This window comes from Suncus etruscus, chromosome 13, assembly GCF_024139225.1.
Source record: "Suncus etruscus isolate mSunEtr1 chromosome 13, mSunEtr1.pri.cur, whole genome shotgun sequence".
Lineage (NCBI taxonomy): Eukaryota > Metazoa > Chordata > Mammalia > Eulipotyphla > Soricidae > Suncus > Suncus etruscus.
The window spans coordinates 25,716,259-25,743,537 of NC_064860.1; the positions used below are offsets into that span (position 1 = coordinate 25,716,259).

The following is a 27,279-nucleotide window of genomic DNA, read 5'->3' on the forward strand; positions in this document are numbered from 1 at the left end:
CATCTCTATCCCAGTCACATTATATTTTTTCAGTAAACAAGGTATTTAGGATTATTTCACTTTTTCTTCACTCCTTTGTTTTTTTCTTTCCTTTCCTTCATCCATTTCTCTCTTGCTTTCTTCCTTCCTTGGTTTGTTTACTTCCTTTTACTCCTTTTTGTCCATTTGTTGTCTAACAGGAATACCTTTCATCCTTTTAAAATTTGAGAGATAGCACAGCGGCATTTGCCTTGCAAGCAGCTGATCCAGGACCAAAGGTGATTGGTTCGAATCCCGGTGTCCCATATGGTCCCCCATGACTGCCAGGAGCTATTTCTGAGCAGACAGCCAGGAGTAACCCCTGAGCACCGCCGGGTGTGGCCCAAAAATCAAAATAATAATAATGATAATAATGATGATGATGATGATAATAATAATAATAATAATAATAATAATAATTCCAGTACATGTGATTATAAGGAGACCTGGGATCTAAACAGGTAAAGCATATAGAGGATATTATCATGTCAAAGATTTGGTTTTTGGTACATTTGGTACATTTCTTTAGTTTTCTTCTGCTTTAAGTTAGATTATGATACATGCCTTTAAAAAAGATAATGCTGGGCCAGAGCGATGGCAGAGCGGGAAGGCTCGGCCCCGGTTCAAATCCCAGCATTTCATATAGTCCTCAGAACCTGCCAGGAGTGACTTCTGAGCGAAAAGCCAGGAGTAACTCCTGAGCACTGCTAGGTGTGACACCAAAACAAACAAAAAAAGATATTGCTACCTATCACCTCACTAAAAAATATATTCTATTTATTGCCCATGATTTTATTTATCCCATGAGTGAGATATTTGTGATCCTAGTCTTAAAAACTTTTTTTAATTATTCAACTTATAAAAAGGCTTTGACATCTTTAAGACTGGCATTTTTTGTTTGTTTGTTTGTTTTTGGGCCACACCCATTTGACGCTCAAGGGTTACTCCTGGCTATGTGCTCAGAAATCGCCCCTGGCTTGGGGGGACCATATGGGACGCCGGGGGATCGAACCACGGTCCTTCCTTGGCTAGCGCTTGCAAGGCAGACACCTTACCTCCAGCGCCACCTACCCGGCCCCGTGGCATTTTTTTACTTTTAATTTTAAGCAAAGTTTATCCAGTGTTCTTCCCCCCCCCCCATTCAGTATTCTTAGTGAATGTCATATCTAATAATTATTTCCATTCACTATCAGAAGAAAAAGTGGTTGTATTCTGTTATTGTTTTGTTAGAGTTGTTTGTTTGTTTTGGGACCATCTAACAAGGGCTCTTTGTTCAGGAACTTGGAGGACCATATATATATTATATATAATACTTAAATATATTATAATCAATATTTTGTTAATATCAATTAATTTAATATCTAATAATTAAATTTATTTTTTAAAAGTTTTTTTCATTTCATTGTTTTAGACATTCCAGTTTACAGAGTTGTTCATAACAGTTATTCCTGATATTCCATATTCCGACACCAACCTTACCATCGTCGTAACTTTCCCCTCATCCTGGTCATTATTTTCCCAAACTCCCTGAAGCCTGCCCCTGGCAGGTACTAGTAATTTACTTAATATTGCTTGAAAAAATTAAATATTAATGGGTAATAGGGAAAAAAAAACACCAAAACACCTATGATTGAGGAGAGAGAGGGTGTTTGCCTTGCACACAGCTGACCTGGGTTCTATCGCCAGCATTCCATATGATCCCCTGAGCTGCCAGAAATGATTTCTAAGTGCAGAGTTCTGGGTGTGACCCCCCCAAAAAAAATAAGCAAAAAATTTCATTAAAAGAGTTTGTGGGGCTGGAGCGATAGCACAGTGGCTTGCACATGGCTGACCGAGGACAGACTTGAGTTCGATCCCCAGCAACCCATAAGCTCCCCCAAGTTAGGAGAAATTTCTGAATGCATAGCCAGGATTACTCCTGAGCATCACCGTGTGTGGCCCCAAAACAAAAAAACAGAAACAAAACAAGACAAAAAGATAGTTTGTGAAGGAAAAAAAAAGATAGTTTGTGAAAATTGTTGTTTCTCCCTGTGGGAGTCTTATGTTATTATCTGAAGGTCTAAGCTGTATTGCCTTTTTGAATCATTCTATTGTTGACTTTGTTGAGGTTATGTTGTTTCTTTGATAATTTTACATCTAATTTAGTGTATTTCTCTTTTGTTTTTTTTGGTTTTGGTTTTTGGGCCACACTCAATGAGCTCAGGGGTTACCCCTGCTATATGCTTAGAAATCGCTCCTGGCTTGGGGAAACTATATGGAACACCGGGGGATCGAATCATGGTCATCCTAGGTTAGCATGTGCAAGGCAAATGCCCTACCACTTGCACCACCACTCTTACCCCTAATTTAATGTATTCCTACTGTGAAATCAGTATTTTAAATTATGGGAGTGTCGCGTATAGTGGCAACCTTAGTTGTTTGTACAGGAGCCCTGTAAAAGACTCCCCGTAGGATCAGTTGCGAGGCTGGTATATCCATGACTTTTTCCTGATAAGTTGGGCCTCTTTCAAGATTAGATATGAGTCTATAGTGTTGGCAAAGATCTTGAGTAGACTAGGCAGAAGACTCTGGATCATGGTTGTGGCTGCGAGAGACTTCTGGAAAAATTCCAGAGGAGGTGGCTGCTGGCCTGACTTTGAAGGTCCTTGGTGGACCATCTTATGCTGCCTGGAATCGAACCTGGGTGGGTCTTGTGCAAGACAAAAGCACTACTGATGTGCTATTGCTCCAGTCCCTGAGACTATTTCTTAATTCTCTTTTATTCTCCAGTTTTCCCTCTAAAAAATAAAATACTATAGAATTAAACAAATGGAGTGACTGTGGTTTACAGTACTGTGACTGATAGAGAATCAGGCATAACTATCACCTTACCTTTTGTTAGTACCCAGTCTTCATGCAGAGTGACCACTTTCCTCTGTCATTATCCTGTCCCCCCTCTGTCACAATGACAAGCTTCCTATTAAAGGCCAGTTCTCCTTTTCTTTTTATTGCCTTTGGTCATTAGTTATTCCCCTACTCTGTTTATTTATACCCCACATATGAGTGAGATCATTTAAAATCTATCCTTCTCCCTCTGGTTCATTTCATTCAGCATGATATTCTCTGGATCTATGTATGATGAGCAAATTGCTAGACTTCATTATTTCTTACTGCTCAGTGTTTATTCCATTGTTCGTTATCTAGTCATCTGTTCTTGGATTATTTCCAGATTTTTGGCTATTATGGATAGTGCTACTATGAACTTAGGAGTTCAAGTGTCTTTTCTGCATTTTTTTCAGACCCTTAGGGTATATTCCCAGATGATGAGTATACCCTGGGATCTTCTGGGTCTATTGACTTTTAATTCCTAGTATTTTAAGGAATATCCATATTGTCTTCCAAAAGCTGGTCCAGTCAGCATTCTCACCAGCAGTAAATGAGGGTCCCTTCTTTCCATCATGCTAACAGTGGTGATTGTTCTTTTAAGGAGTGCCAAGGTTTCCAGTGGGAGGTGATATCTTCTGGTTTGGATTTGCATTTCCCTGATTAGTAATACAGCATATTTTAACTTGATTGGGCCACTTGTATTACTTTTTTGAAAAAATTTCTGTTCATCTTTTCTCCCTATTTTTTTTTTCAATTATAACACCAGATTTACCAAGTTGTTCATAATAAGGTTGTTTCAGGCACTAAATGTTCCAACACCAATACCTACCAGCAATATGACCAGTATCCCTATTTCCCACGTACAACCATAGTCTGCCTCCATGCAAACACAAAAGAATTTTACTTCATATTGTTTGTAACAGCACCAAAGGCAAATGGAATTGTCAAAACTTAGATCAAGGGGCTGGAGAGATAGCCTGGAGGTAAGGTGATTCGACAGTGGTTCGAATCAAGGCATCCCATAAGGTCCCCCAAGCCTGCCAGGAGCAATTTCTGAGCATAGAGCCAGGAATAACCCCTGAGCACTGCCGGGTGTGACCCAAAAACCAAAAAGAAAAAAGAAACAAATAAAAAACATATCAAATTATTGAAATTATTGTCATATTTCCCCATGTTATATATCTTATTAAAGTCATTGTCTCAAGATTTACTTGGCTGTGGTTGAGGCTAGTTGAGTCTTCTATGTTACAATTTAGACTCACTGAAGTCGGTAGATTGCTATGTAACTTTCCCATCAAATTTTCTGTGATACTACTGTGATGAACACACCTAAAAAAATGTTGAGATGTCATGTGGCTGCATGCACCATGTAACTGCAGTCAGGGGTTTATAGCTCTGAACCAAATTGGATGGCTTGGCAGTTTGATATAGTTAAGTCACAGAGCTGGACCATTTCTGTTGGAGGGTGGAATGTGTGATGGGAGGCTACAATAGTTTTTGCAGAAAAGGGAATCTGGCGCCCCTCTGCACCCCTCCCCTTCTGGAGAATGCCAGAGATATCAGCCAAAATCGGACTAACTGTATGAATGACCATTATTTGGAGCGTGGTAAAGGAACCAGGTCATTTTCTGCCAGGAAGGTGGCAGTGGTGGGCGGTGTCTGCTGGGTTTTCCAGTGGCAGGCTTCTCCCCAATTTTAATGTTTGTTTTATTTTCGTAAAGTTCTATCAGTGTATTATATGACTTGGATATTAACCCTTTATGGGATGCCACTACCCCCTGCCCCATCGCATACCAGCATAACAGGCCTATATTTTTATTTTTGTTGTTGAAGTCTGGGTCTCGTGGATTCATTTTTGTTGACTCTAGCTTTCAATTTAGTTCTGTTCTTTTTTGGAAGGGAGGGTCACACCCGGCAGCACTCAGGGATTACTGCTGGCTCTATGCTCAGAAATCGCTCCTGGCAGGCTCGGGGAACCATATGGGATGCCGGGATTCAAACCACCATTCTTCTGCATGCAAAGCAAATTTCCTACCTCCATGCTATCTCTCTGGCCCAGTTCTGTTCTTTTTTAACACCCTCAATGCACCCAGGCCTCTTCGCTCCTGTCCCCCATTCTTTCATATTTGTGTTTCTCCTCCTCCATTGATTTCTTTTCCTCACTCTACTCTGGGGCCTAGAGTGTTCCTAACAACCCCTATTTAAATCATTGCATTGCTTCATGCAGTTATTCTGAATACATATAAGTGATACAATTCTGTATTTATCCTCCTTCTTCTGATTTACTTCATATAACATAATATCTTCCGTGTCAGTCCATGTTGCAGTGTATTGCATGATTGCATCATTCTTAGACCTATGTAGTATTCCATTATATATATGTACCACATCTTCATGACCCCCTCATTTGTTTTTGGACAGCTAAATTGATTCCAATTCTTCGCTATTGTGCTGAAAGCTGCAATGAATAGTATTATGCATATACTTTTGGATCAGTGTTATGAGATGCATAAACTTCTTAATTTAATGTAGTCCCATTTGTTCATCTTTTCTTTGCTTGGTAAGAGGCATTTCATCCTTAAAGATGCCTCTAGCTTCAGTGTCATTGAGAGTTCTGCTAATAATTTCTTCTGTGTACTGGATTCCAGTCTTATAGCAAAATCTTTAATCTATTTTGTTTGACTTTTGTGCTTGGTTTTAGAGAAAGAGCTGAGTTCATTTTCTGCATGTGGCCAACTATTTTTCCCATCATCACTTGTTAGAGAGACTTTCCTTGCCCCAGTTCAGGTTTTTTGCTCCTTTATCAAAGATTCACTAACTGGATACACGAAAGTCTATGTCTGGATTGTCAATTCTATTTCATTGATCTGAATGTCCTTATTTATTCTAGCACCACACAATTTAAATTATTGCTTTTAGTACAGTTTTAAATTGAAATTCTTTTTCCCAAGAAGTCCCTTGGCTGTTATTTATTTTGAATTTTGGGCTTCACCAGATGTTGCTGACAGCAGCTGACAGCTCTGTGTTCAGTAGATTATACAGTGCTCTGAGCTTCCTTTGTGCAAAGCATGAATTCAACCTGTTAAACTCTGGCCCCTTCTGAGCTACCATCTCCTTTTCTATTCCCTTGGTCAGTGAATTTAAGACATCTTGGACTTAGTTACGAGACTGGAAATAGAGCTATTAATCATCTTTAAATACTTTATTCCCTACTAAAATCAAGTAATTTCTTGCTGGTCTGGTTTTGTTCTTTGTTTTTATTTGTTTGCTTCCCATAGCTGATAGTTTTGGTTTTTGGTCTATTCCCTGCTTATTCTTTTTGTAATTTTGTTGTTACTCCTTTATTGTTTTTGGTTTTGTTTTGTTTTACTACCTTTTTCTTCTTTTTTCCCCTTCCTTCTTCTGAATGGATATTTATAACACCTAGATGGACTCCTAGTTTTTCTCTTTTTTAGCTTGTCTTCTTTCTTTCTCTGTTTCTCTTTCGTTCTTTCTTTCTCTCCTTTCTTTCTCTGTTTCGTTCGTTCTTTCTCTTCTTTCTTTCTTTCTTTCTTTTTCTTTCTTTCTTTCTTTCTTTCTTTCTTTCTTTCTTTCTTTCTTTCTTTCTTTCTTTCTTTCTTTCTTTCTTTCTTTCTTTCTTTCTTTCTTTCTTTCTTCCTTCCTTCCTTCCTTCCTTCCTTCCTTCCTTCCTTCCTTCCTTCCTTCCTTCCTTCCTTCCTTCCTTCCTTCCTTCCTTCCTTCCTTCCTTCCTCCCTCCCTCCCTCCCTCCCTCCCTCCCTCCCTCCCTCCCTCCCTCCCTCCCTCCCTCCCTCCCCCCTCCCTCCCTCCCTCCCTCCTTCCTTCCTTCCTTCCTTCCTTCCTTCCTTCCTTCCTTCCTTTTCTCTCTCTCTCTGTCTCTCTCCCTCCTTCTCCCTCCCTTCCTCCCTCTCCCCCCCCCATGGTAGCAAGGCCAGACAGTCGAATGTTCATTTGGTAGAAATAAAAACTGATCAGACATAAATACCAAATCCAAAGTCAACAACAACAGAATCTATACCCAATCTACAATAAGCTGTACAAGGGGGAAACAGTTGCACTAGCATTACGGGGGTAAAGGAGGGAGATGTGGAATGATGCTGGGAACAGGGGTGGAGGGAGGACAACACTGGTGGTGGAAATGCCCCTCATTCATTGTCACTATGTGCTTCAAATATTACTATGAAAAAATAGTGATTCACTTTGATCACAATAAAAGTTAAAACAAAAAAAGTAACTTCTGTCACTCTTTGATAGCACATGAGATTTTATTCTGGACACTTGTGGCAGGGATACTTTAGCAACTATACCAGAAAAAAGTACTATCCTAAGATAACTTTTTTCCTTAGATATAATCATGTTTCATCCTTATAGGAAATTCCTGTTTGAGATCAGTTTTAGAGAATATTTTATATATTCTCCTGAATTCTTGTGAATTAAATAAAGTATTTGGTCTTACATAAACGTTAAAAAAATCAATTTATTAAACCTAGTTCACATTTCTAGACAGTTTAGAGTTTTATACTTTTATCATTTTATAGTCCCACTTACCATAAATGTGATAGATACCTCTTCCTGATTGATAATAATTGATACATCTTTCTCATTCCACAGAATGGTGATAGATCTACTGCTATATCAGGTTCACCTGCAACAGAAACAGGTAATGAATAAAAGTGTACTTTAAGACATGTCAAAATTATAATTAATAATTTCCTGAAAAGTACTTATTAGATAACTGTGGCTTTATTTTAAATTTTATTTAACACCATGTTTTATAATACCATTAATAATAGGCATAATAGGGCCCGGAGAGATAGCACAGCGGCGTTTGCCTTGCAAGCAGCCGATCCAGGACCAAAGGTGGTTGGTTCGAATTCCGGAGTCCCATATGGTCCCCTGTGCCTGCCAGGAGCTATTTCTGAGCAGACAGCCAGGAGTAACCCCTGAGCACCACCAGGTGTGGCCCAAACCAAAAAAAAATAATAATAATAATAATAGGCATAATAATTGTGCATAACACAATTACTCACAACACCCTCCCCCAGTTTCTACTTCCCTCCACCATTGTCCCAGTGTCCACTCCTCACTCTAAAGCCGTGGCTTTTTGTTTCCTGAGATGGGAAATCAGAAACAAAATTGGGAATTTACTGTATATTTTATTTCTTTTTTTTTTTTTTTTTTTTTTTTTTTTTGGTCACACCAGGCAATGCTCAGGGGTTATTTCTGGTTCTACGTTCAGAAATCGCTTGGGGGACCTTATGGGGTGCCAGGATTCGAACCAGCTACCTTCCACATGCAAGGCAAACGCCTTACCCTGTGCTATCTCTCCGGCCCCATATTTTATTTCTTAATTCATCTGGCTATTCTGTTATCCCTTTGAGATGAACAAATGAGCATGAGCTAGTGAAAAGAGAGCATGTTAAATGTACTGACATTTTGTACAAATTGATTGCCAAAAATAAATGATAGTTAAAAATATTTATACACGGAGACTGGAGACATAGTATAGAAGGCAAAGTACTTTCCTTGTACTCAGCTGACCTGAGTTTAGTCCCTGGCACCACATAACCAGGTGTGGGGTCCCCTCCAAATAAACAACAGCCTTCCTAGAACTTCAGAATTACTTTTCGTTTTGTTTTGTTTTTGTTTTTGGGTCACACCCGGCAGCGCTCAGGGGTTACTCCTGACTCTACGCTTAGAAATCGCTCCTGGCAGGTTCGGGTGACCATATGGGATGCAGGGATTCGAACCACTGTCCTTCTGCATGAAAGGCAAACACCTTAGCTCCATGCTATCTCTCCGACCCCCAGTATACTTCATATACTATTTAAATTATTGTTTGGGGCCAGAGTGATAGTATAGTGGGTAGGATATTTGCCTTGTACATAGCCAACCTGGATTCAGTCTTCTGCTTCCTATCTGGTCCCCCAAGCACCACCCAAAGTAATCCTGAGTGCTGAGCATGAGTCCATATGCTGGGTTTGGCCCACAAAGCCAAAATAAATAAAATTGTCATTTTACATAATTTATCTTTGTCATAATTTGACTTTTATTTGTTATTTGTGGAACTTGTACAATAGATATTTGTTGCTCTATTCACATTTCTTTGCATTTCATTTCATCTTATTTTGCTGATTTAGTTCATCATTCCCCTGCATATTCTTTTCCTGTTACTACCCAGAGAAATCAACCCCAGCGCCCTGAAAGTTTCCTTTTTCGATCAGCTGTAAGGGCAGAATCAAATAAAGGTAGGTGGTAGTAACTTTTTTAAATTTGGGGAAGGGTGATTGGGGATTAACCCTTTGTGCAATAATTTTGACTGCTACATTCATTTAAAATTTTAAATATCAGTCTTGGCAAATACTTTAACGTGCATTTTTCTGTGATCTCACTAATGTTAAAGCAGGAGACATTTTTTATTATTATAATTTTAGGCTTCTTGCTTTACAATACTCTGATAGGGTTTTATGCATAACACAATCCAAGACCATAGCTTTCGCTGTAGTGTCTATAAGGCTCCACTTTCTGTAATCCAACACTGGGATATTAAGTCTGAAGCAGGGTCACTGAGAGAATTACTAAAACAAGCCAGTCTTAAGGGAAAGAAAAGGCTTCCCTAAGGGGAAGAATCAGGGGGCTTCCAGCCTCAAGGACTAAGAGAACCAACTGTCCTTTCCCTGCTATCTTTATTATAGAGGCTCTATCCACACGGGGTGGGGAAAAGGCAGACATGACAGACAAAAGTACTAATCAAACCTAGGTGGGTCTTTACATCTCAAAAGGGGTGGATGAAGGGAAAAGGGAACTAGGGCAAGGTCTCTGTTTTGGAAAAAGCTGAGTGTGAGTTCTGTGTGTATAGCAACTGTATCCACTTCCCTAATGTTTGAGACTCTGAACTTGATTTTTTTTTAATTAGAAAGTTTATTATCAACTAGAAGCAGGTTATATTTTCTTTGAATGAATTAACTAAAAGTCTTTTACAGACCACCTAGCATAGCATTCTCTAGCCTTTATCCATCTGCAGATTGTCACAGGACAGTGGACTTGTGTCTTAAGACCGCTGATCTAGTGTCATGTTCCTCAACCTGTTTCCTTAGTGACCCCTTCTGACTTTGTTTCTTTCCTGTGCCTACCCCCATCCCATGTCTACTATTTGATCCGTAGTCTCAGAGTGACCTTATTATGTCGTCTTCATCTTTGGGCCTGTTGGAATATACTGGGGACCTTCAAAAAGCCATGTGCCTCCAGTTAAGAAACATTGATTTAGAGAATGTTTGTCTTTTTGTTTTGTTTTGTTTTTTGTTTTATAGGCCACATCTGGCGGTGTTAAGGGGTTACTCCTGGCCCTGGGCTCAGAAATCGCCCCTGGCAGGCTTGGGGGACCATATGGGATGCTGGGGAATCGAACCAAAGTCCATCCCAGATCTACTGCTGCAAGGCAAACGCCCTACTACTGTGCTCTCTCTCCAGCCCAGAGAATGTTTGTCTTTGAAAAGAGTTGTTTTTCAGATTTTCTGTTGATAAAAACTGATTTCTTTTTATTAAAGGTGTGTGTGGGGGGGGGGTGGACTAACTCTTGACTCTGTGCTTAGAGATCTCCTAAAAAGGCTCAGGGACTGGAGCTGGAGAGATAGCACAGTAGTAGAGCAATCGCCTTGCATGCAGCAGACCCTGGACGAACCTGGGTTCAATTCCTTGCATCCAATATGGTCCCCCAAGCCTGCCAGGAACAATTTCTAAGAGCATATCCAGGAGTAACCCCGGAGCACCGCTGGGTGTGGCCCAAAACAAACAAAAAAAAAAAGGCTCAGGGACTATTTGAGGAACCAGGAATTGAACTTAGATTAGCCACATGCAAGACAAGCAGCCAACCCACTATACAATCTTCCTAGCTCCTAAATAATTATTTTCAGTTTATTAAGACAAAATCACAATGAGATTTAAAATCAAACTAGAAATACCCTGCTAGTTGGCTTGTCGGTATAAAGATGAAAATTTGAGGCCAGAGAGATAGCATGGAGGTAGGGTGTTTGCCTTGCATGCAGAAGGACTGTGGTTCAAATCCCGGCATCCCATATGGTCCCCTGAGCCTGCTAGGAATGATTTCTGAGCATAGAGCTAGGAGTAACTCCTGAGCACTGCCAGGAATGACCCAAAAGCCAAAAAAGAAAAAAAAAGATGAAAATCTATATTTATACACACACACACACACACACACACACACACACACACACACACACACACACACACACACACACTGGTTCACACACACATTGGTTTGAAAATCTATTTTTATCACTGCTACTGTGAATATATATATATTTCCATACACACACATACTGGTTTTGGTAACACACACACACACACACACAGGTTTTGGTACCACACCTGACACTGCTCAGGAGTTACTCCTGCCTCTGCACTCAGATATTGCTCCTGGCAGGCTCTGCACTCAGATATCACACACACACACATACACACACACACACACACACACACACAACACACACACATATTTTGATACCACATCGACACTGCTCATGCACTCAGATATTGCTCCTGGCAGGCTCAGGGGACCATTTGGGATGCTGGAAATTGAACCTAGGTTGGTCCCAAATGGCTGCATGCAAGGCAAAAACGCCCTACTGTGTTATTGCTCCGGCCCCTGTTGAATATTTGTATAATTTATGACCAGTAATTTTGCCTTCCCTCTCGTGTTTTTGAGGCTTCACATGTCATAATTCAACTCCAGGAGATTGGGTCTGAAGCAGGATCACCACAAGAATTAATAGAACAAGCCAGTCATAGAGAGAGAGAAGGCATAGGAGTCTGTTAGGAGTAAGATTTGGGTACCAGTGAGTGGGTAACTTAAAAGTTTATTAATTTTGTTAAGGTTGCATTTGTTGACCTGGTTGTGTCTACTTCGTCTTAATAGTTGTAATTTTCTCCATATGTGTTAACTTTTTAAGAAAATATTAAGAATTTTTGTGGAATGTACTCAACTCAGAAGTGATTGGAGTCAAAAGGATAGAATGGACATTTGGTTAAGTTTTTGTTTCTTGATTTTTGGATTTGGGGCCAACATTCAACAGTGTGGCCCAAAAATGTACATCCTGGTTCTACTTACACTCAGGGATTATTCTGGGTGGTGCTTGGGGACTACCATATGGGATGCTGGGGATCAAACCTAGATTAATTGCATGTAAATGAAGCACCGTACCCTCTGTACTTTCTCTCTTGCCCCTGATTTGGTTTGTGGGTTTTTTTTTGTTTTTGTTTTTGTTTTTTGGGTTTTTGGGCCATACCCAGCTGTGCTCAGAGGTTACTCCTGGCTATCTGCTCAGAAATAGCTCCTGGCAGGCACGGGGGACCATACGGGATGCCGGGATTTGAACCAACCACCTTGGGCCCTGCATCGGCTGCTTGCAAGGCAAACACCACTGTGCTATCTCTTCGGCCCCTGGTTTGCATTTTGTACCATTTTCCCCACTACTAACATTTAAAAAAAATTATAATAGAAACTTTTTTGGGGGGATCACACCCAGCATTGCACAGGTCTCACTCATGGCTCTGCACTCGGGGATCACTCCTGGTGGTGCTTGGGGTGATGGTGATTGAATACAGTTTGGCCACATGCAAGTTAAACTCTCTACCTACTGTACTATCACTTCTGTCCATAATAAACTTTTTTTATAGTGATCTCCCTCAGCAATCCTAGCATGTCAATATAAGCCTGACAAGTGTAATGCTTGGTAGGCAGTATATGCCATACTGTTGGGGTGGGTAGCTACATTTCATAATCAGTCATCTAAATTCTTTATGACATTTGATAATCACCTTTCTATCTTACATATTCATACTTTTTAGGTCAGGCTTTACCCCCTTCATCTTCTGCACCTACCACAGATTCTACAGAATCCGTAACAAAAGAAAATTCGAGACAGAGGGAAGAAGAGTTGGAATTAATAGATCAACTACGGAAAGTATGTATATCTTATCAAGACTTACTCCTGGCTCTGTGCTCAGGGAACACTCCTGGCAGTGCTTGGAGACCATGTGCAGTGCTGTCATTAAATGGGTTTGGTCATTTGGTCACATGCCTGCCAGGCACTTTAACCCCGTACTATCACTCTAGCCCCCCTCTACTTTTCTCAGTGATACCATTATAGCCTCTAATTGTGTTCATTTGACCTATAATTTGAATGCCTATTGTGTGATGAATAAAAAAATCAGTTTTCCTAATAAAAGCTTTTTCAGCTAATTACTAGAAAAATAAAATGGCTTGGGGCTGGAAAGATAGCATGGAGGTAGGGCATTTGCCTTGCATCAGGATAGTGGTTCGAATCCTAACATCCCATATGGTTCCCCGAGCCTTCCAGAAGCAATTTCTGTGCATAGAGCCAGGAGTAACCTCTGAGCACTGCCCGGTGTGACCCAAAAACCAAAAAAAAGAAAAAGAAAAAAAGAAATAGAAGATGGCTTATTCTATATAACTCATCCCTCAATCTATTTCTTTCACTTTTCTCCAGCTATATAGTATAAAGAAATCTTATAAAGATCCAGAGAGATGGCTTATTGGGCTAAGCACATGCTTAATTCAGAGACCCAGGCTTGATTCCTGGCATTGCTTTGTTCCCTGAGTACCTTTGGCTGTGACCCCTGAGCACAGAACCAGGAGTTGCATTGCTGATATAACTCCTCCAAGAAAAAAGAAACAAATGAAAAAAAGAACATGAAATTTTATAATAGTAGTGTATATACATGTACATACATCACACATTCTTACCTCATATGCAATGTTACTTTAGAGCTGAAAAATATCTTTAATTAACAGAGAACTAAAATTGAATTTCTTTTTTTTTTTTTTTTGGTTTTTGGTTTTTTTGGCCACACCCGTTTGACACTCAAGGGTTACTCCTGGCTATGCGCTCAGAAATCTCCCCTGGCTTGGGGGACCATATGGGACACCGGGGGATAGAACCGCGGTCCGTCCTACGCTAGCGCTTGCAAGGCAGACACCTTACCTCTAGCGCCACCTTCCCGGCCCCCAAAATTGAATTTCTGATGTATATTATTCCACTTTGTCCTGGCTCCCATACTGATATGGATAGGAACTCTTCAAGACTGACTTAGAAAGAAAAAGAAGTAAAAAAAAAAGACTGACTTAGAGGGAAAAAAAATAAAAATAAAGGCTGACTCACAAGAATAAGTTACGGAAATAAAAAACGGAAATAAATTACGGAAATAAAAAACGGAAAGACTGACTTAGAGGGAAAAAAATAAAAATAAAGGCTGACTTAAAAAAATAAATTACGGAAATAAAAGACATATTACTTCATTTCTAATTATATTCCATTGTAGCTTTATTATGTCTGTCAACCACTCTTCAGTTGATATTTATATATTTTTTCTTTTGGTTTATTTTAGCATATCGAGTACCGGTTGAAAGTGTCTCTGCCTTGTGATCTTGGATCAGCTCTAACCGATGGTGTTGTTCTTTGCCATTTGGCTAATCATGTGCGGCCTCGTTCTGTCCCGAGCATTCATGTTCCCTCACCAGCTGTGGTAAGTTCATAATGCTAAAACATTGTGTGTTCATTAAGCATTTATTAATTATAATGGTCAACATTGTGCATAGTATAGTGAGTGAAAATCTTTGTGATGCCAGTCCTGCCTTTGGAGAGAAATAATGGGCTTAGAAAAGGTAGTACATAACAGTATGATGTGCTATGAGAAGTAGGTAGGATGTGTGCTATGGAAATACTGAAAATGAGACTGATCAGGACCAGAGAAATATAGTTTAGCAGATAAAGGTGTTTGCCTTGCACATGGCTGACTGAGATCCAATCCCCAGCATCCTATATGGTCCCTCAAGCCTGCCAGGAATGATTACTGAGTGCAAAGCCAGGAGTAACCTCTGAGCACCACCAGTGCACGCACGCATGCACACATACACACACACACACACACACACACACACACACACATTGTACTGCTAATTCCGCTTGGAAAGTTGAGGTCAGATTAAGATGAGGTAAAATTTGCAGATTCTTTTATTTTGTTTTGGCTTTTGAACCACACCTGGTGATGCTCAGGGCTTAATTTTTTTGTTGTTGTACTTTTTGTGTTTGGTTATTGGACCAGCTGGCATTTAGCTCAGGTGACTATATAGGATGCCAGGAATGAAACCTGAATTGGCCACTATACTATTGTTCCATCCCCTGAACTGATTCTCGGTAAATGAGTAGGAATTTGCCGCAGTATAGAGTAGAAGTCTTTCCAGACCTAGTTCATTTATTCAGAAAATAAGAATTCTTAAATAGATCTTGAATAGCTCATGTACAAAGTCTGAGAACAAGACAGCAAGGGAATGAAGCTAGAGAGACAAGCTAAGAACAATGGGAGATCAGCATCAGATGTTGTGTCCGGAGTTAGATGTTTACATTAGGATAGACACTAAGGAAAGTGAACTCATGACTATAATTGAGTTTAAAATGTCAATTGGGGCCGGAGCAGTGGCACAAGTGGTACGGCATTTGCATGCGCTAGCCTAGGATGGACCACAGTTTGATCCCCCGCTGTCCCATATTGTCCCCCAAGCCAGGGTCAGTTTCTGAGCATTCAGCCAGGAATAACCCCTGAGCATTACCAGGTGTGGCCCAAAAACCAAAAAATAAAATAAAATTTTGTTTATTGGGCCATAAGCAAATAGGGTGTTTTTCTTGCATTCCTCAGCACCCTATATGGTCTCCCAAGCCTGCTAGGGAGGAGTGAGTAAGCCTTACAACACTGCAGGCTGCAGCCCAATAAACAAAATAATAAAATGCTGAGTATTTTGAGGGTGGAATTGACATGATTTAGTGATTTAGCAGAGATAGAATAGCACCTTGGATGGAATATAAGGGACACGGACGGCTCTGGCCCCAAATTACTGTTTCTTTGGTGTGCCTTTATTTTTTTGTTTTTGTTTTTGAACCACACCCTGTGACGCTCATAGGTTACTCCTGGCTACACCTCAGAAATGACTCCTGGGGGGCCGGGCGGTGGCGCTAAAGGTAAGGTGCCTGCCTTGCCTGCGCTAACCTTGGACGGACCGCGGTTCGATCCCCCGGTGTCCCATATGGTCCCCCAAGCCAGGAGCAACTTCTGAGCACATAGCCAGGAGTAACCCCTGAGCGTTACTGGGTGTGGCCCAAAAACCAAAAAAAAAAAAAAAAAAAAAAAAAAAGAAATGACTCCTGGCTCGGGGGACCATATGGAACGTCAGAGATCGAATCACAGTCTGTCCTAGGTCAGCCCATGCAAGACAAATGCCCTACTACTTGTGCCACCACTCTGCCCCTAACTTTTTTTTTTTTTTTTTTTAGGAATGAGATGGGGGCCCTCACCCAGCAATGCCCAGGGCTTATGCTCAGCTCTGAGTTCAGGAAGTACTCATATCATTGAACAGAGGACCATATGGGATACTAGGCCCTGTCTAGCCTTTTCAAATTCATTGTTATTTAGCAATCACTTCAGATGTTAAAACTTTAGGGGCCGGAGAGATAGCATGGAGGTAAGGCATTTGCCTTGTATGTAGAAGATTGGTGGTTCGAACCCTGGCATCCCATATGGTCCCCTGAGCCTGCCAGGAGCAATTTCTGCCAGGAGTAACTCCTGAGCACTGCTGGGTGTGACCCAAAAAAACAAAAACAAAAAAACCCTTTAAATCCTTTGATTTGGCCTCATTGGCTTGCAACTTCTAGAATTGATCTTTGGATTTTTTTTTTTTATTTATTTATTTTTTTTTTTTTGGTTTTTGGGCCACACCTGGCGATGCTCAGGGGTTACTCCTGGCTGTCTGCTCAGAAATAGCTCCTGGCAGGCACGGGGAACCATATGGGACACCGGGATTCGAACCAACCACCTTTGGTCCTGGATTGGCTGCTTGCAAGGCAAACACCACTGTGCTATCTTTCCGGGCCCCTTGATCTTTGGATTTTAGTGATTGGCATTATACAGTTTCGCTTATCATTGTCTGCCTTTTTTTTTTTTTTTTGGGTCACATCCGGCAGTGCTCAGGGGTTCCTCCTGGCTCTTCTATGCTCGGAAATCGCTCCTGGCAGGCTCGGGGGACCATATGGGATGCCGGGGTTCAAACCACCATCCTTCTGCATGAAAGGCAAACACCCTACCTTCATGCTATCTCTCTGGCCCTATTGTCTACTTTTAAGATGTGTGTGTGGAATTAGTCACCATTTATTTTAAAAACTAACCCAAAATTTGATCAGATTGGTGTCCTCAAAGAGAATTGTAGAGGAGTGGTGAAGTAAGGGCCATAGGAAAAGTGGTCATTCTGGGTGATGTATGCAGCAAGTGTAGCTTTGGCAGAATGGGGATTTGGTCCTCCCGCTCCGCCTGATATTACCAGCTTTCTGCTACATGGCCATAATTCATGGCTTGCTTTACATCTCTTTTTTTTTGGTTTTTGGATTTTGGGTCACACCCGGCAATGCTCAGGGGTTATTCCTGGCTCTACGCTCAGAAATCACCCCCAGCAAACTCGGAGGACCATATGGAATGCTGGGATTTGAACCAGTGACCTTCTGCATGTAAGGCAAATGCCTTACCGCTGTGCTCTCTCTCCAGCCCCTGCTTTACATCTCTTTGAGAAAAGAATGAGTCTAAGGAGCTGAACTGGTATGAATCTTTTTTTTTTTTGGGGGGGGGCCACACCCGGCGGTGCTCAGGGGTTACTCCTGGCTGTCTGCTCAGAAATAGCTCCTGGCAGGCACGGGGGACCATATGGGACACCGGGATTTGAACCAACCACCTTTGGTCCTGGATCGGCTGCTTGCAAGGCAAACGCCACTGTGCTATCTCTCCGGGCCCTTCACAGAATCTTTAACGAAATGTTAAAGTACCTTTAAAAAATAGGTTCTTTTATGGGGCGGGAGTGGTGGTGCAGCGGTAGGGCATTTGCCTTGCATGTGACTGACTTAGTATGGACCTCAGTTCGATCCCCCGGTGTCCCATAAGGTCCCCAAGCCAGGAGCAATTTCTGAGTGCATAGCCAGGAGTAACCACAGCGTTACTGAGTGTGGCCCCCCAAAAAAAAAAAAATTAAAAAAAAAGACTGGTCCGATGGCAGTGGTTTATCAGAACTTATTAACGTTAGTATCACAAAAATTTGTTATATAACCCCCCACTGCTCAATTTGACTGGCTTTTAAAAAAAAGATCCTTTAGACAATCTTTTGAAATTGAAAGATTGAAAAAAATTACTACATTTGAGTGGAAACATGGAATGCTTTGTAGTATATTGATGAGCAAAGGGTTATTGGATGTTTTCATTTTTTTAAAAGAATAAAGTATATTTGAATACAGAACTGTATTTTTCCTGTTCTTTCTCTAAGATATCTTTAGTGTTTATTGTTTTAAAGTTGAAAAAAATGAACAGCTCTCTTTTACATTTCTCTCATTGGTAGGTGCCTTATAAAAAGTCAAAGCTAGGGCCCAGAGAGATAGCACAGCAGTGTTTGCCTTGCAAGCAGCCGATCCAGGACCTAAGGTGGTTGGTTTGAAACCTGGTGTCCCATATGGTCCCCCGTGCCTGCCAGGAACTATTTCTAAGCAGACAGCCAGGAGTAACCCCTGAGCACCGCCGGGTGTGGCCCAAAAACCAAAAAGAAAAAAAAAGAAAAAGTCAAAGCTAAATTTCCAAAGTAAGTAATGAATAAATAAGGCCGATACACCAGAACCAATTCTTACAGGGTTGTATAGTGACAAATTGTTACTTGTTTATGTATTGTTCCTAGTTGCTTTCCAGCTCTTAAAGTTTTTAAAGTTTTCTAAAACTTTGCTTGTAATACCACATTTTTTTTTCTGACAGCCTAAATTAACAATGGCAAAGTGTAGGCGAAATGTGGAAAACTTCCTGGAAGCTTGCAGAAAAATTGGTGTGCCTCAGGTAATACATTTATTGTTCTGATATTGCCTAAATAAACTTGGATATTATTATATTTTAGTCTGGATTTCAGAAAGTCAGGTATCTGAAATCGTGTAGGATTAGCTCTGGACTAAGTTACTAACAAACTGCATGTATTTTACTTCCATTAATAAGTAGGCCCCTGTATTCATCTGCACATTCAGCATTTGCCTTCTGCCTACTGAAGCTATCCCTGCCAGTTATCATGTTATCTTATTACCGATTTTGAAAAGAGAATGTGAAGGGGCTGGAGCAGTAGCACAGCGGGTAAGGCATTTGCCTTGCACATGGCCAACCCAGGTTCAATCCCCAGCATGTCATATGATCCCCTGAGCCTGCCAGGACAAACCTCTGAACACAGAGCCAGGAGTAACCCAGGTGCTGCCAGGTGTGGCCTAAAATAAAAACAAAACAAATCAAAAAAAGAGACCATGAACTTGGTTAGTCCAGGGCATGGAAGCCGGAGAAAACATACAAGTGGTGAAGGTAGGTCTGTGATAGAACACAGGTTTCACACGCATGAGGCCCTAAGTTTGACCTCTGATACATACATATGGGCACTGAGGCACTATGTACATATAGCAAATAATACTGCAAATAAGCCCACTCACTCTTGGCCTCTCTCAAACCTGTGGACCAGTATTTTTTGTCAGTAGCTACAATCATTGTACATGTGGTTGGGTTTTATAGAACCATCCTATAATGGAATTCCTTCAAAATGTATCTGTTGTCACCAGTCAGCAAAAGACAAAACCAGTATGTATAAAGCATGTGGCTGTGAAGCCTTTGCCAGCCAGTAATTTTTAGAACCTCCCTGTTCCTCCCCGGACCATGCTATTTGATCGCAGGTCCAGACAGAAATCAAACCATTTTAAAGACTATACATTGAAAGGGCCAGAGAGATAGCATGGAGGTGAGGCAGGTTGGTGGTTCGAATCCTGGAATCCCATATGGTTCCCTGAGCCTGCCAGGCGTGATTTCTGAGCTCAGGAGTAACCCCTGAGCATTGCTGGGTGTGACCCAAAAACCAAAACCAAAACAAAACAAAAGACTATACATTGGGACTAGAGTAACACTATAGCAGGTAAAGCGCTTCCTTTGCACACAGTCAACTGGGGCTCAGCCTCCGACGCCCTATATGATCCCTGAGCAGCCTACCTGGAGTGATTCCTGAGTTCAGAGCCAAGAGGAAGTCCTAAGCAGATGTGTTTCCAGGATAGTGAGATGGGCTTCCAGAGCCTTCCTCCACTCCTTCTCCCCCATGAGAAAGAAGAAATGAGCATTGTATCCAAGCCACATCTTCCCTTACCCTTTCTGTTTCCTGCCCATATATGTACCACCAGCACCACTACTGCCTCTAGGTGGGTTCCTGTTTTGTTGCTATGCTATGCCTGCTAAAAGTATCTGTCTTGGGATTTGTGTAGAAAATACACGAAGAGAAATTAGTAAATACAAAATTTTATATATTGCAACTTGCATTTTTGGGTCCCCTTTTAGTAGGAGAAAGAAACCTAAAGCTCTCTTCCTCCTTTATTCTTCTTTTCTGACCTTTCCTAAAGACCCATATTTGCTCTGTTTGACTTGCAAATAAAAAAGGATGCGAAAAAGAAATAGATAAGATAATGTGATAACCATGTATGAAGTTGTATAACGTAAAAATCTCCGGCTTTTGGGTCACATTTCCATGTTCAGAGAATATACTGAGTTTCTATTCTCATATTACTTTCAAAGTATGAATACAAATTAACAAAAAATGAAACACTAAAGAATAAATGAGCATATAGGTCTTTTCTTATTATGGTTTTATTCAATGTGTTATATCTTTTTTTTTATGTTTTTTTTGTTTTTTGGGCCACACCCGGCGGTGCTCAGGGGTTACTCCTGGCTGTTTGTTCAGAAATAGCTCCTGGCAGGCACGGGGGACCATATGGGACACCGGGATTCGAACCAACCACCTTTGGTCCTGGATCGGCTGCTTGCAAGGCAAACGCCGCTCTGCTATCTCTCCGGGCCCGTGTTATATCTTTTTTTATTTTTTATTTTTAATTATGAGAACAATGATGTAAAGTTACAGTGGAAGGACAGTCACCCATAAACAGAGTTCTCAGAAGAAATCCCCTTGTGTTATATCTTAAATATCATAACGAGGGCTGTAGCTCATGAGGTACAGAGCATGCCATGTATGTTTGAGGCACTAGATTTAATCTCACTGAATAAAAAATTTAAAAAACTCTACTTATGTCTTAGAATTAGGATGGTAAATGTTATGTTTTCTGCTATCAAGTTCAATGACTTCTAAAAATGAACTAGAGGGTTTCAGTGCTCTTAGATCTCTTCAGCTCCAGATCTGTTTTGTTCATATTCATAAAGTAGAGTTGGTAAGGTATTTTTAAATTTTAGGCCACATCAAACAATGTTTGGGATATACTGGCTCTGCACTCAGAAATCACTCCTGGCAGTGGTCTGGACACCATGTAGAATGATGGGGATGGAACACGTGTTGGCCACAAACAAAACAATTGCACTGGCGCTATACTTATTGCTCCTTGCAATCCCTTTTTCCCTTCCCCAACTTGATTTTTTTTTTTTTTGGTTTTTCGGGCCACACCCATTTGATGCTCAGGGGTTACTCCTGGCTAAGTGCTCAGAAATTGCCCCTGGCTTGGGGGACCATATGGGACGCCAGGGGATCGAACCACAGTCCTTCCTTGTCTAGTGCTTGCAAGGCAGACACCTTACCTCTAGCACCATCTCGCCAGCCCCCCCATACCATTATTACATCTGGCTTTAGGTAATAAATCTCCTGATTCTTTATCCTTTCTGTTTACCTGGCTTTCTCTGAAAATTTCCCTCATCTCAGCCAACCCCAGATTTTGGCCTTGCTTTCTGGCTTACTCACTTTTTTTGTTGTTGTTGTTGTTAATAAGGAAAAATGAGAGGGTCTGGAGAGATAGTTCAGGGGTTAGGGCTTTTGCCTTGCACATGACCGACTTGGTTCAATCCCTCCCTGGCACCCTATATGGTGTACACACACACACACACACACACACACACACACACACACACACACACACGCAGAGCCAAGAGGAAAATCCTGGGCACAGCTACACACACACACACACACACACACACACACACACACACACACATCCTGGGCACAGCTACACACACACACACACACACACACACACACACACACACACACACGCAGAGCCAAGAGGAAAATCCTGGGCACAGCTACAAGTAAGGAAGAATGAGAGCGACAAAAAAGCATCCTCTGATTCAGCCTCCCCACCTAGGCTAGCAGCCAGCACGAGCATTCTTTTCAGGAAGAAGCATTTATTCTGCTATCCAGTAAAATAAAGCTAAGCACATAAAGGTTTCTTTGTAGTTACGCTGTTATTTTCATTCATCATGGTATGAAATGTTACAGTGTCTTTCTCTGAATATGACTAAACAATCATATTGGATTTTATGCTTAAATCTGTATTTCTAATCCACTGACTTTGTTTTTCTGTTTTCCTTTCCTGCTCACACTTTGGACAGGACAATCTTTGTTCCCCTTCTGACATCCTTCAGCTAAACCTCAGCGTTAAAAGAACTGTCGAAACACTACTTTCTCTTGGGGCACATTCAGAGGAATCCAGTTTTGTGTGTGTCTCTCTCCAGCTTTTGGGTTTTGTGGCATTTTATTGTACTTTGATGTTAACTCTCTTTGTGCTCTATTACTGGATCTTTCCCCTCTAACTGAAAGATTGTGCTCTGCTTTATTTCTGTGCTTGGTAAAAATGTGTTTCTCAGTCAAAATAATTTATATATTTGCTTTATCTTTTTTCTGGTCATCGAACAATTAACTAAAAAAGTAGATAACCCTTTCCTCCTATATTCAGATAAGCAGCCCCTGATATTAGGAAGCATTTATAATGATGACTAACAGCGAATTTTGTTTTAAATAGCATGTTCTCCTTCCTGCCATTTATCCATTCTCCCGATTGTGGCCTTCTTTCTCCTAATATAAGTGCCAAAACATTTCTATTAATGATCTCTATACTAATACTGAGCCTTTAACTGTAGACTTAGAACTTAAACTGTGTTTACAAATAGCATAATCAAGGGCTAAAGATCTAGTATAGCAGGTGGGGTCTTTTTCATGCAGCCAACTCAGGTTCGATCCCCAACATCCCACAATTTCCTCTGAGCACTGCTGAGAGTGACTATTGAGCATCTATGGGTGTGCTCTCCACCACATGCACACGCAAAATAGCATAATTAAGGTTATTTTTGGGCTGGAGAGATAGCATGGAGGTAAGGCGTTTGCCTTTCATGCAGAAGGACGGTGGTTCAAATCTCGGCAATCCCGCATGGTCCCCCGAGCCTGCCAGGAGCGATTTCTGAGCGTGGAGCCAGGAGTGACTCCTGAGCGCTGCCAGGTGTGACCCAAAAACAAAAACAAAACAAAACAAAACAAAAAAAAGGTTATTTTTGTGCCTTAACAGAGCTTACATGTTTAAAGTAGGAATTGCTGACCCTTTTCAATTGACCCTTATCAGTTGTTGATACAGAAAATAGTTGTATCCTTTCTGATTTGAAAGGAATCTGGGCACTTATCTTGCTATACTGAATTGTGCCCGATATCTTCTTTTTTTTTTTTTTTTTTTCCTGTCCCGGTTGGCCCGCCCACCTGCCCTGTGCCCGCTATCTTGAAATCGCCCTTTATTGGGAGGCAAAGTTCCGCCTAACCATTTGAGGTCCATGTTTATAAAAGGTTTTGGCCCTTTAATTTTATAACTTACATTTTCCCAGCCAGCTGAATTAGAGAGGGTACAGAGTCCCTACATTCTGTTGTCCCCATGTAGCATATTATTAGTCTTTCCCAGGTAGGTTATGGTGTTTAACTGCTCTTCACCTCTAGATTTATTTAGAATTTGAAATTGGAATTTGTGTCACTCATGTATAACTGAATTAAATTTGCATTGGCAGTTAAGAAGATTCTGTCTGAACAATTTAGGTATCGGGCAGCAGTCTATTCTGTACCCAAGTCAATATTTTCACTCAGAATATTCATACAACCAACTGCTGCTTTTTTTTTCTTTTCGGCCACACCCGTTTAATGCTCAGGAGTTACTCCTGGCTAAGCGCTCAGAAATTGCCCCTGGCTTGGGGGGACCATATGGGATGCTGGGGGATTGAACCATGGTCCTTCCTTGGCTAGCGCTTGCAAGGCAGGCACCTTACCTCTAAAGCCACCTCGCCAGCCCCCAACTGCTATTTTTGATACTTCAAACTATAATTGATTGCACGCAGATTCTCAATTCTCATAGATAGCATTCTCAAACGATTAGGACCCTCACAAATTGGGGGACAACTGAGAACCCCGATTTGAAGAATGGGAGGAATATGGCTTTCTGCTGCCAAATCCAACTTGAGAGGGAACAATTATTTACCTGTTTGATATTATTGCTTATGCACCACACACTGGCCTCCTACAGTATTACAGAGAAGTATTATCTTTCAGAATCGGGGAATTGGGTTGGTTGGTTTCTGTGATAGCTAGTGAATGATCTTTCAGTTTTGTTCCATTAACAAAAACAATGTTTCAGCAGCAATTTATGAGGACTAACTGTGCACCCCCTTTCCCACTTAGGCAGCTGTGAGGACATAAGCTTCATCAGGGGATGGCAAGAGGGGCTATCTAACCCCAGGCACATGGATGCCCTGATAGAAGAAATCGGGGAACAGATATCAGAGAAATTCTCTGCAGAGAGAAACATACATACATGTGTCTGGCCTCATCAGGAGTCAGAGTTCTACTAAACTGCTGGTTTTATAAATCAAAGATTGCATTACTTGTTTTTTTTTTTAAATAAGTGTTAAACTTGGGCCAGAGAAATCGCACCGTGGTAGGGCATTTGCCTTGCACACAGCTGACTCGGGACAGACCTGGTTTTAATTCCCGGCATCCCATCTGGTCCACTGAGCCTGCCAGGAGTGATTGCTGAGCAAAGAGCCAGGAGTAACCCCTGAGTGCCACCAGGTGTGATCCAAAAACAAAAGCCAAAATAAATAAATAAGTGTTAGACTTTTTAAAGTTACAATAGGGAGAGCTTTTTTCCCCAAATAAAGGAAAGTTATTAAACATCTGTCTTTTTTTTGTTTGGGGTGGGGGTAGTGTTGTGAGTGGCTCTCAAGCAGAACTCTGGGATCCAAAGGCCACTCCCACTCCAACAGGCCGACTGAAGCTCGGTGCCAGGCACATAGATGGGGTGCTACAGGCCTGGCAGTACTGGGACCACCAGGGCCTCCCCCAACAGTATTTGGGAACCTGTAGGGCTATATCCAGCAGTCCTACGGGTCTCCAGCAGCTGCATCGGAGATACTTAGGGAATTTATGGTGCCAGAAATCAAACCAGGGGTCTGCTGCATACAAGACATGTACCCTAACCTTACACTGTCCAGCCCCTCAAATATCTCATTCTTAAGGATACACTTCAGTTTCACCCTGAGATCTTCAAACCCTCTTGGCTATGAGAACCATGGTTTTCTCTTTTGGGCTGTACTATAGACATTATCATGATGTCTGAATTAGGGCATGAAACCATCTTACATTCAGGATATATTATTTCCCAAGTACTTTCTCCTACAATGTATTCTTCAATTTGAGCCATTTGGATTTTTTTTCCTGTATCACCTTATTTTGCTGAATTGAATTACCCAGTTCCATGATGTTGCTCTTACTTCACAGTATTCCATTCTCCCGTTATTGTATGTAAGTCTGTGTAACTTGTTCCCTTTCCAGTTTTTAGAGTAACTTAAATGTACTTTGGTCATATTAATAAAGTGAGAATGAGTGTCAAATTACCATCTTTGTGTGGCTCATAGAAAGAGAAAGAGGCTGACTTTACGTAGAAAGAGGCAGACAATTCTGAGGAAGTTTATTTTTCCCTTCAATTCTGTAATGTTCACCTTATTTTTCCTTTTGTTTGTTTTTATGTTGCATTGTCCTGTTTCAGGAGCAATTATGTTTGCCTCTCCACATTTTAGAAGAGAAAGGGTTGAGCCAGGTTGCTGTGACTGTCCAGGCTCTCCTGGAACTTGCTCCACCCAAGCAACAGCAACAGCAACAGCAACAGCAACAGCAGCTGTCTGCAGTGTAAGAACTTCGGGACCTCGCAAATGTGGGCCTGGCCCACGCAAGGAATGGGACAGCGTGATTGCTACTGCTAGCCATTGCTTAAAACAAGCTTTTATGTGTTCTTACAAGGGACTGTTTCCATGATTCCTAACAGGAATACTTTGCTTCATTTTCTCCATTTTAGGGGAGATTATATCCATTTACATTGAATTGTTTGGGGGGGGCGGGTTTATTTGGAGGCCACACCCAGGTGTTGCTCGGGTTATTCCTGGCTCTGTGCTCAGGAATTACTCCTGGAAGTGCTTGAGGGACCACCTGGGATGCTGGGAATGGAATCCGAGTTGGCTTTGTGCAAGACAAACACCCTATTCACTGTACTGTTGCTCTGGCCCTCCGTTGAATTAAGACGATTGGTTTTTATAAATGCAATTTATTTCTGTTATAACACCAAACCCTAAACTGGCTTATACTTTCCCAAAGTATTTTTCTGAAGTATTTCCCAAAATACTTTTTGTTTTGTTTGGGGGGGCCCACACCCGGTGATGCTCAGGGGTTACGCTTGGCTATGTGCTAAGACATCGCTCCTGGCTTGGGGGAACCATATGGGACGCCGGGTGATCTAACTGTGGTCTGGCCTAGGCTAGCACAGACAAGGCAGATTCCTTACCCCTTGTGCCACCGCCCCAGCCCCAGTTTTCCTAGAGATTTTTTTCACAAGCTAGAAAGATGATTTTTTTTTTTCAGAAGGATATCATGAAAGCACAAGTTATTATGTTTACCTATTCCCAATACTTCTGGGAATCCCTTGGTTTCTAAACTTAGTTGTCCTTCAGAATCTTCTGGAACTTTTGTACAAATAAAGGTTCGCATCCTATAGATTCAGAGGAAGGTCTGGGAATATGCATTTTCAACAACATCCCAGATATTTCCTTTACCAGAGACCATACCACTATTCAAGCTCTGGAGGACTCGTGAGCCCCCTTAGGTTTTTAAGCTTCAGCCACATTTAAAATAAAGGGTTATATTATGACTACTTGGACTGTTCTGTCCAAAGCATAATAAAAATAGCGTAAGATGCCAAGATTTTTTTTCTAGTGAAACAGTGTGTCCCAATTCCAATCCCCCTACTTCTTTTCCTTTGTGTAGAGGATGATTGTATTTTCTGTTAGCTACATTATCTCACTCCATACACAGATTCCATATTCTTAGGCCAGTAAATGCTTTGCACTGACTTCACTGAGCATTCCTTTACTCCTGTGCAGCTTCTGGGCTGTTTGGAC

General features: G+C 41.3%; 1 protein-coding gene across 1 annotated transcript in view; it reads left to right on the top strand.

Annotated features, from left to right (window-relative positions):
• LRCH3 (leucine rich repeats and calponin homology domain containing 3) overlaps window positions 1-26,515 on the top strand; it is a 102,103-nt gene extending 75,588 nt beyond the window's left edge. The window contains exons 15-20 of the mRNA XM_049785885.1: window positions 7,513-7,561; window positions 9,042-9,149; window positions 12,769-12,884; window positions 14,329-14,466; window positions 18,772-18,849; window positions 25,878-26,515. Of these exons, the coding sequence (XP_049641842.1) occupies window positions 7,513-7,561; window positions 9,042-9,149; window positions 12,769-12,884; window positions 14,329-14,466; window positions 18,772-18,849; window positions 25,878-26,021 (633 nt within the window). The 3' untranslated portion in view covers window positions 26,022-26,515. The remainder of the gene's footprint in view (window positions 1-7,512; window positions 7,562-9,041; window positions 9,150-12,768; window positions 12,885-14,328; window positions 14,467-18,771; window positions 18,850-25,877) is intronic.
• The last annotated feature ends 764 nt before the right edge of the window (window positions 26,516-27,279 follow it).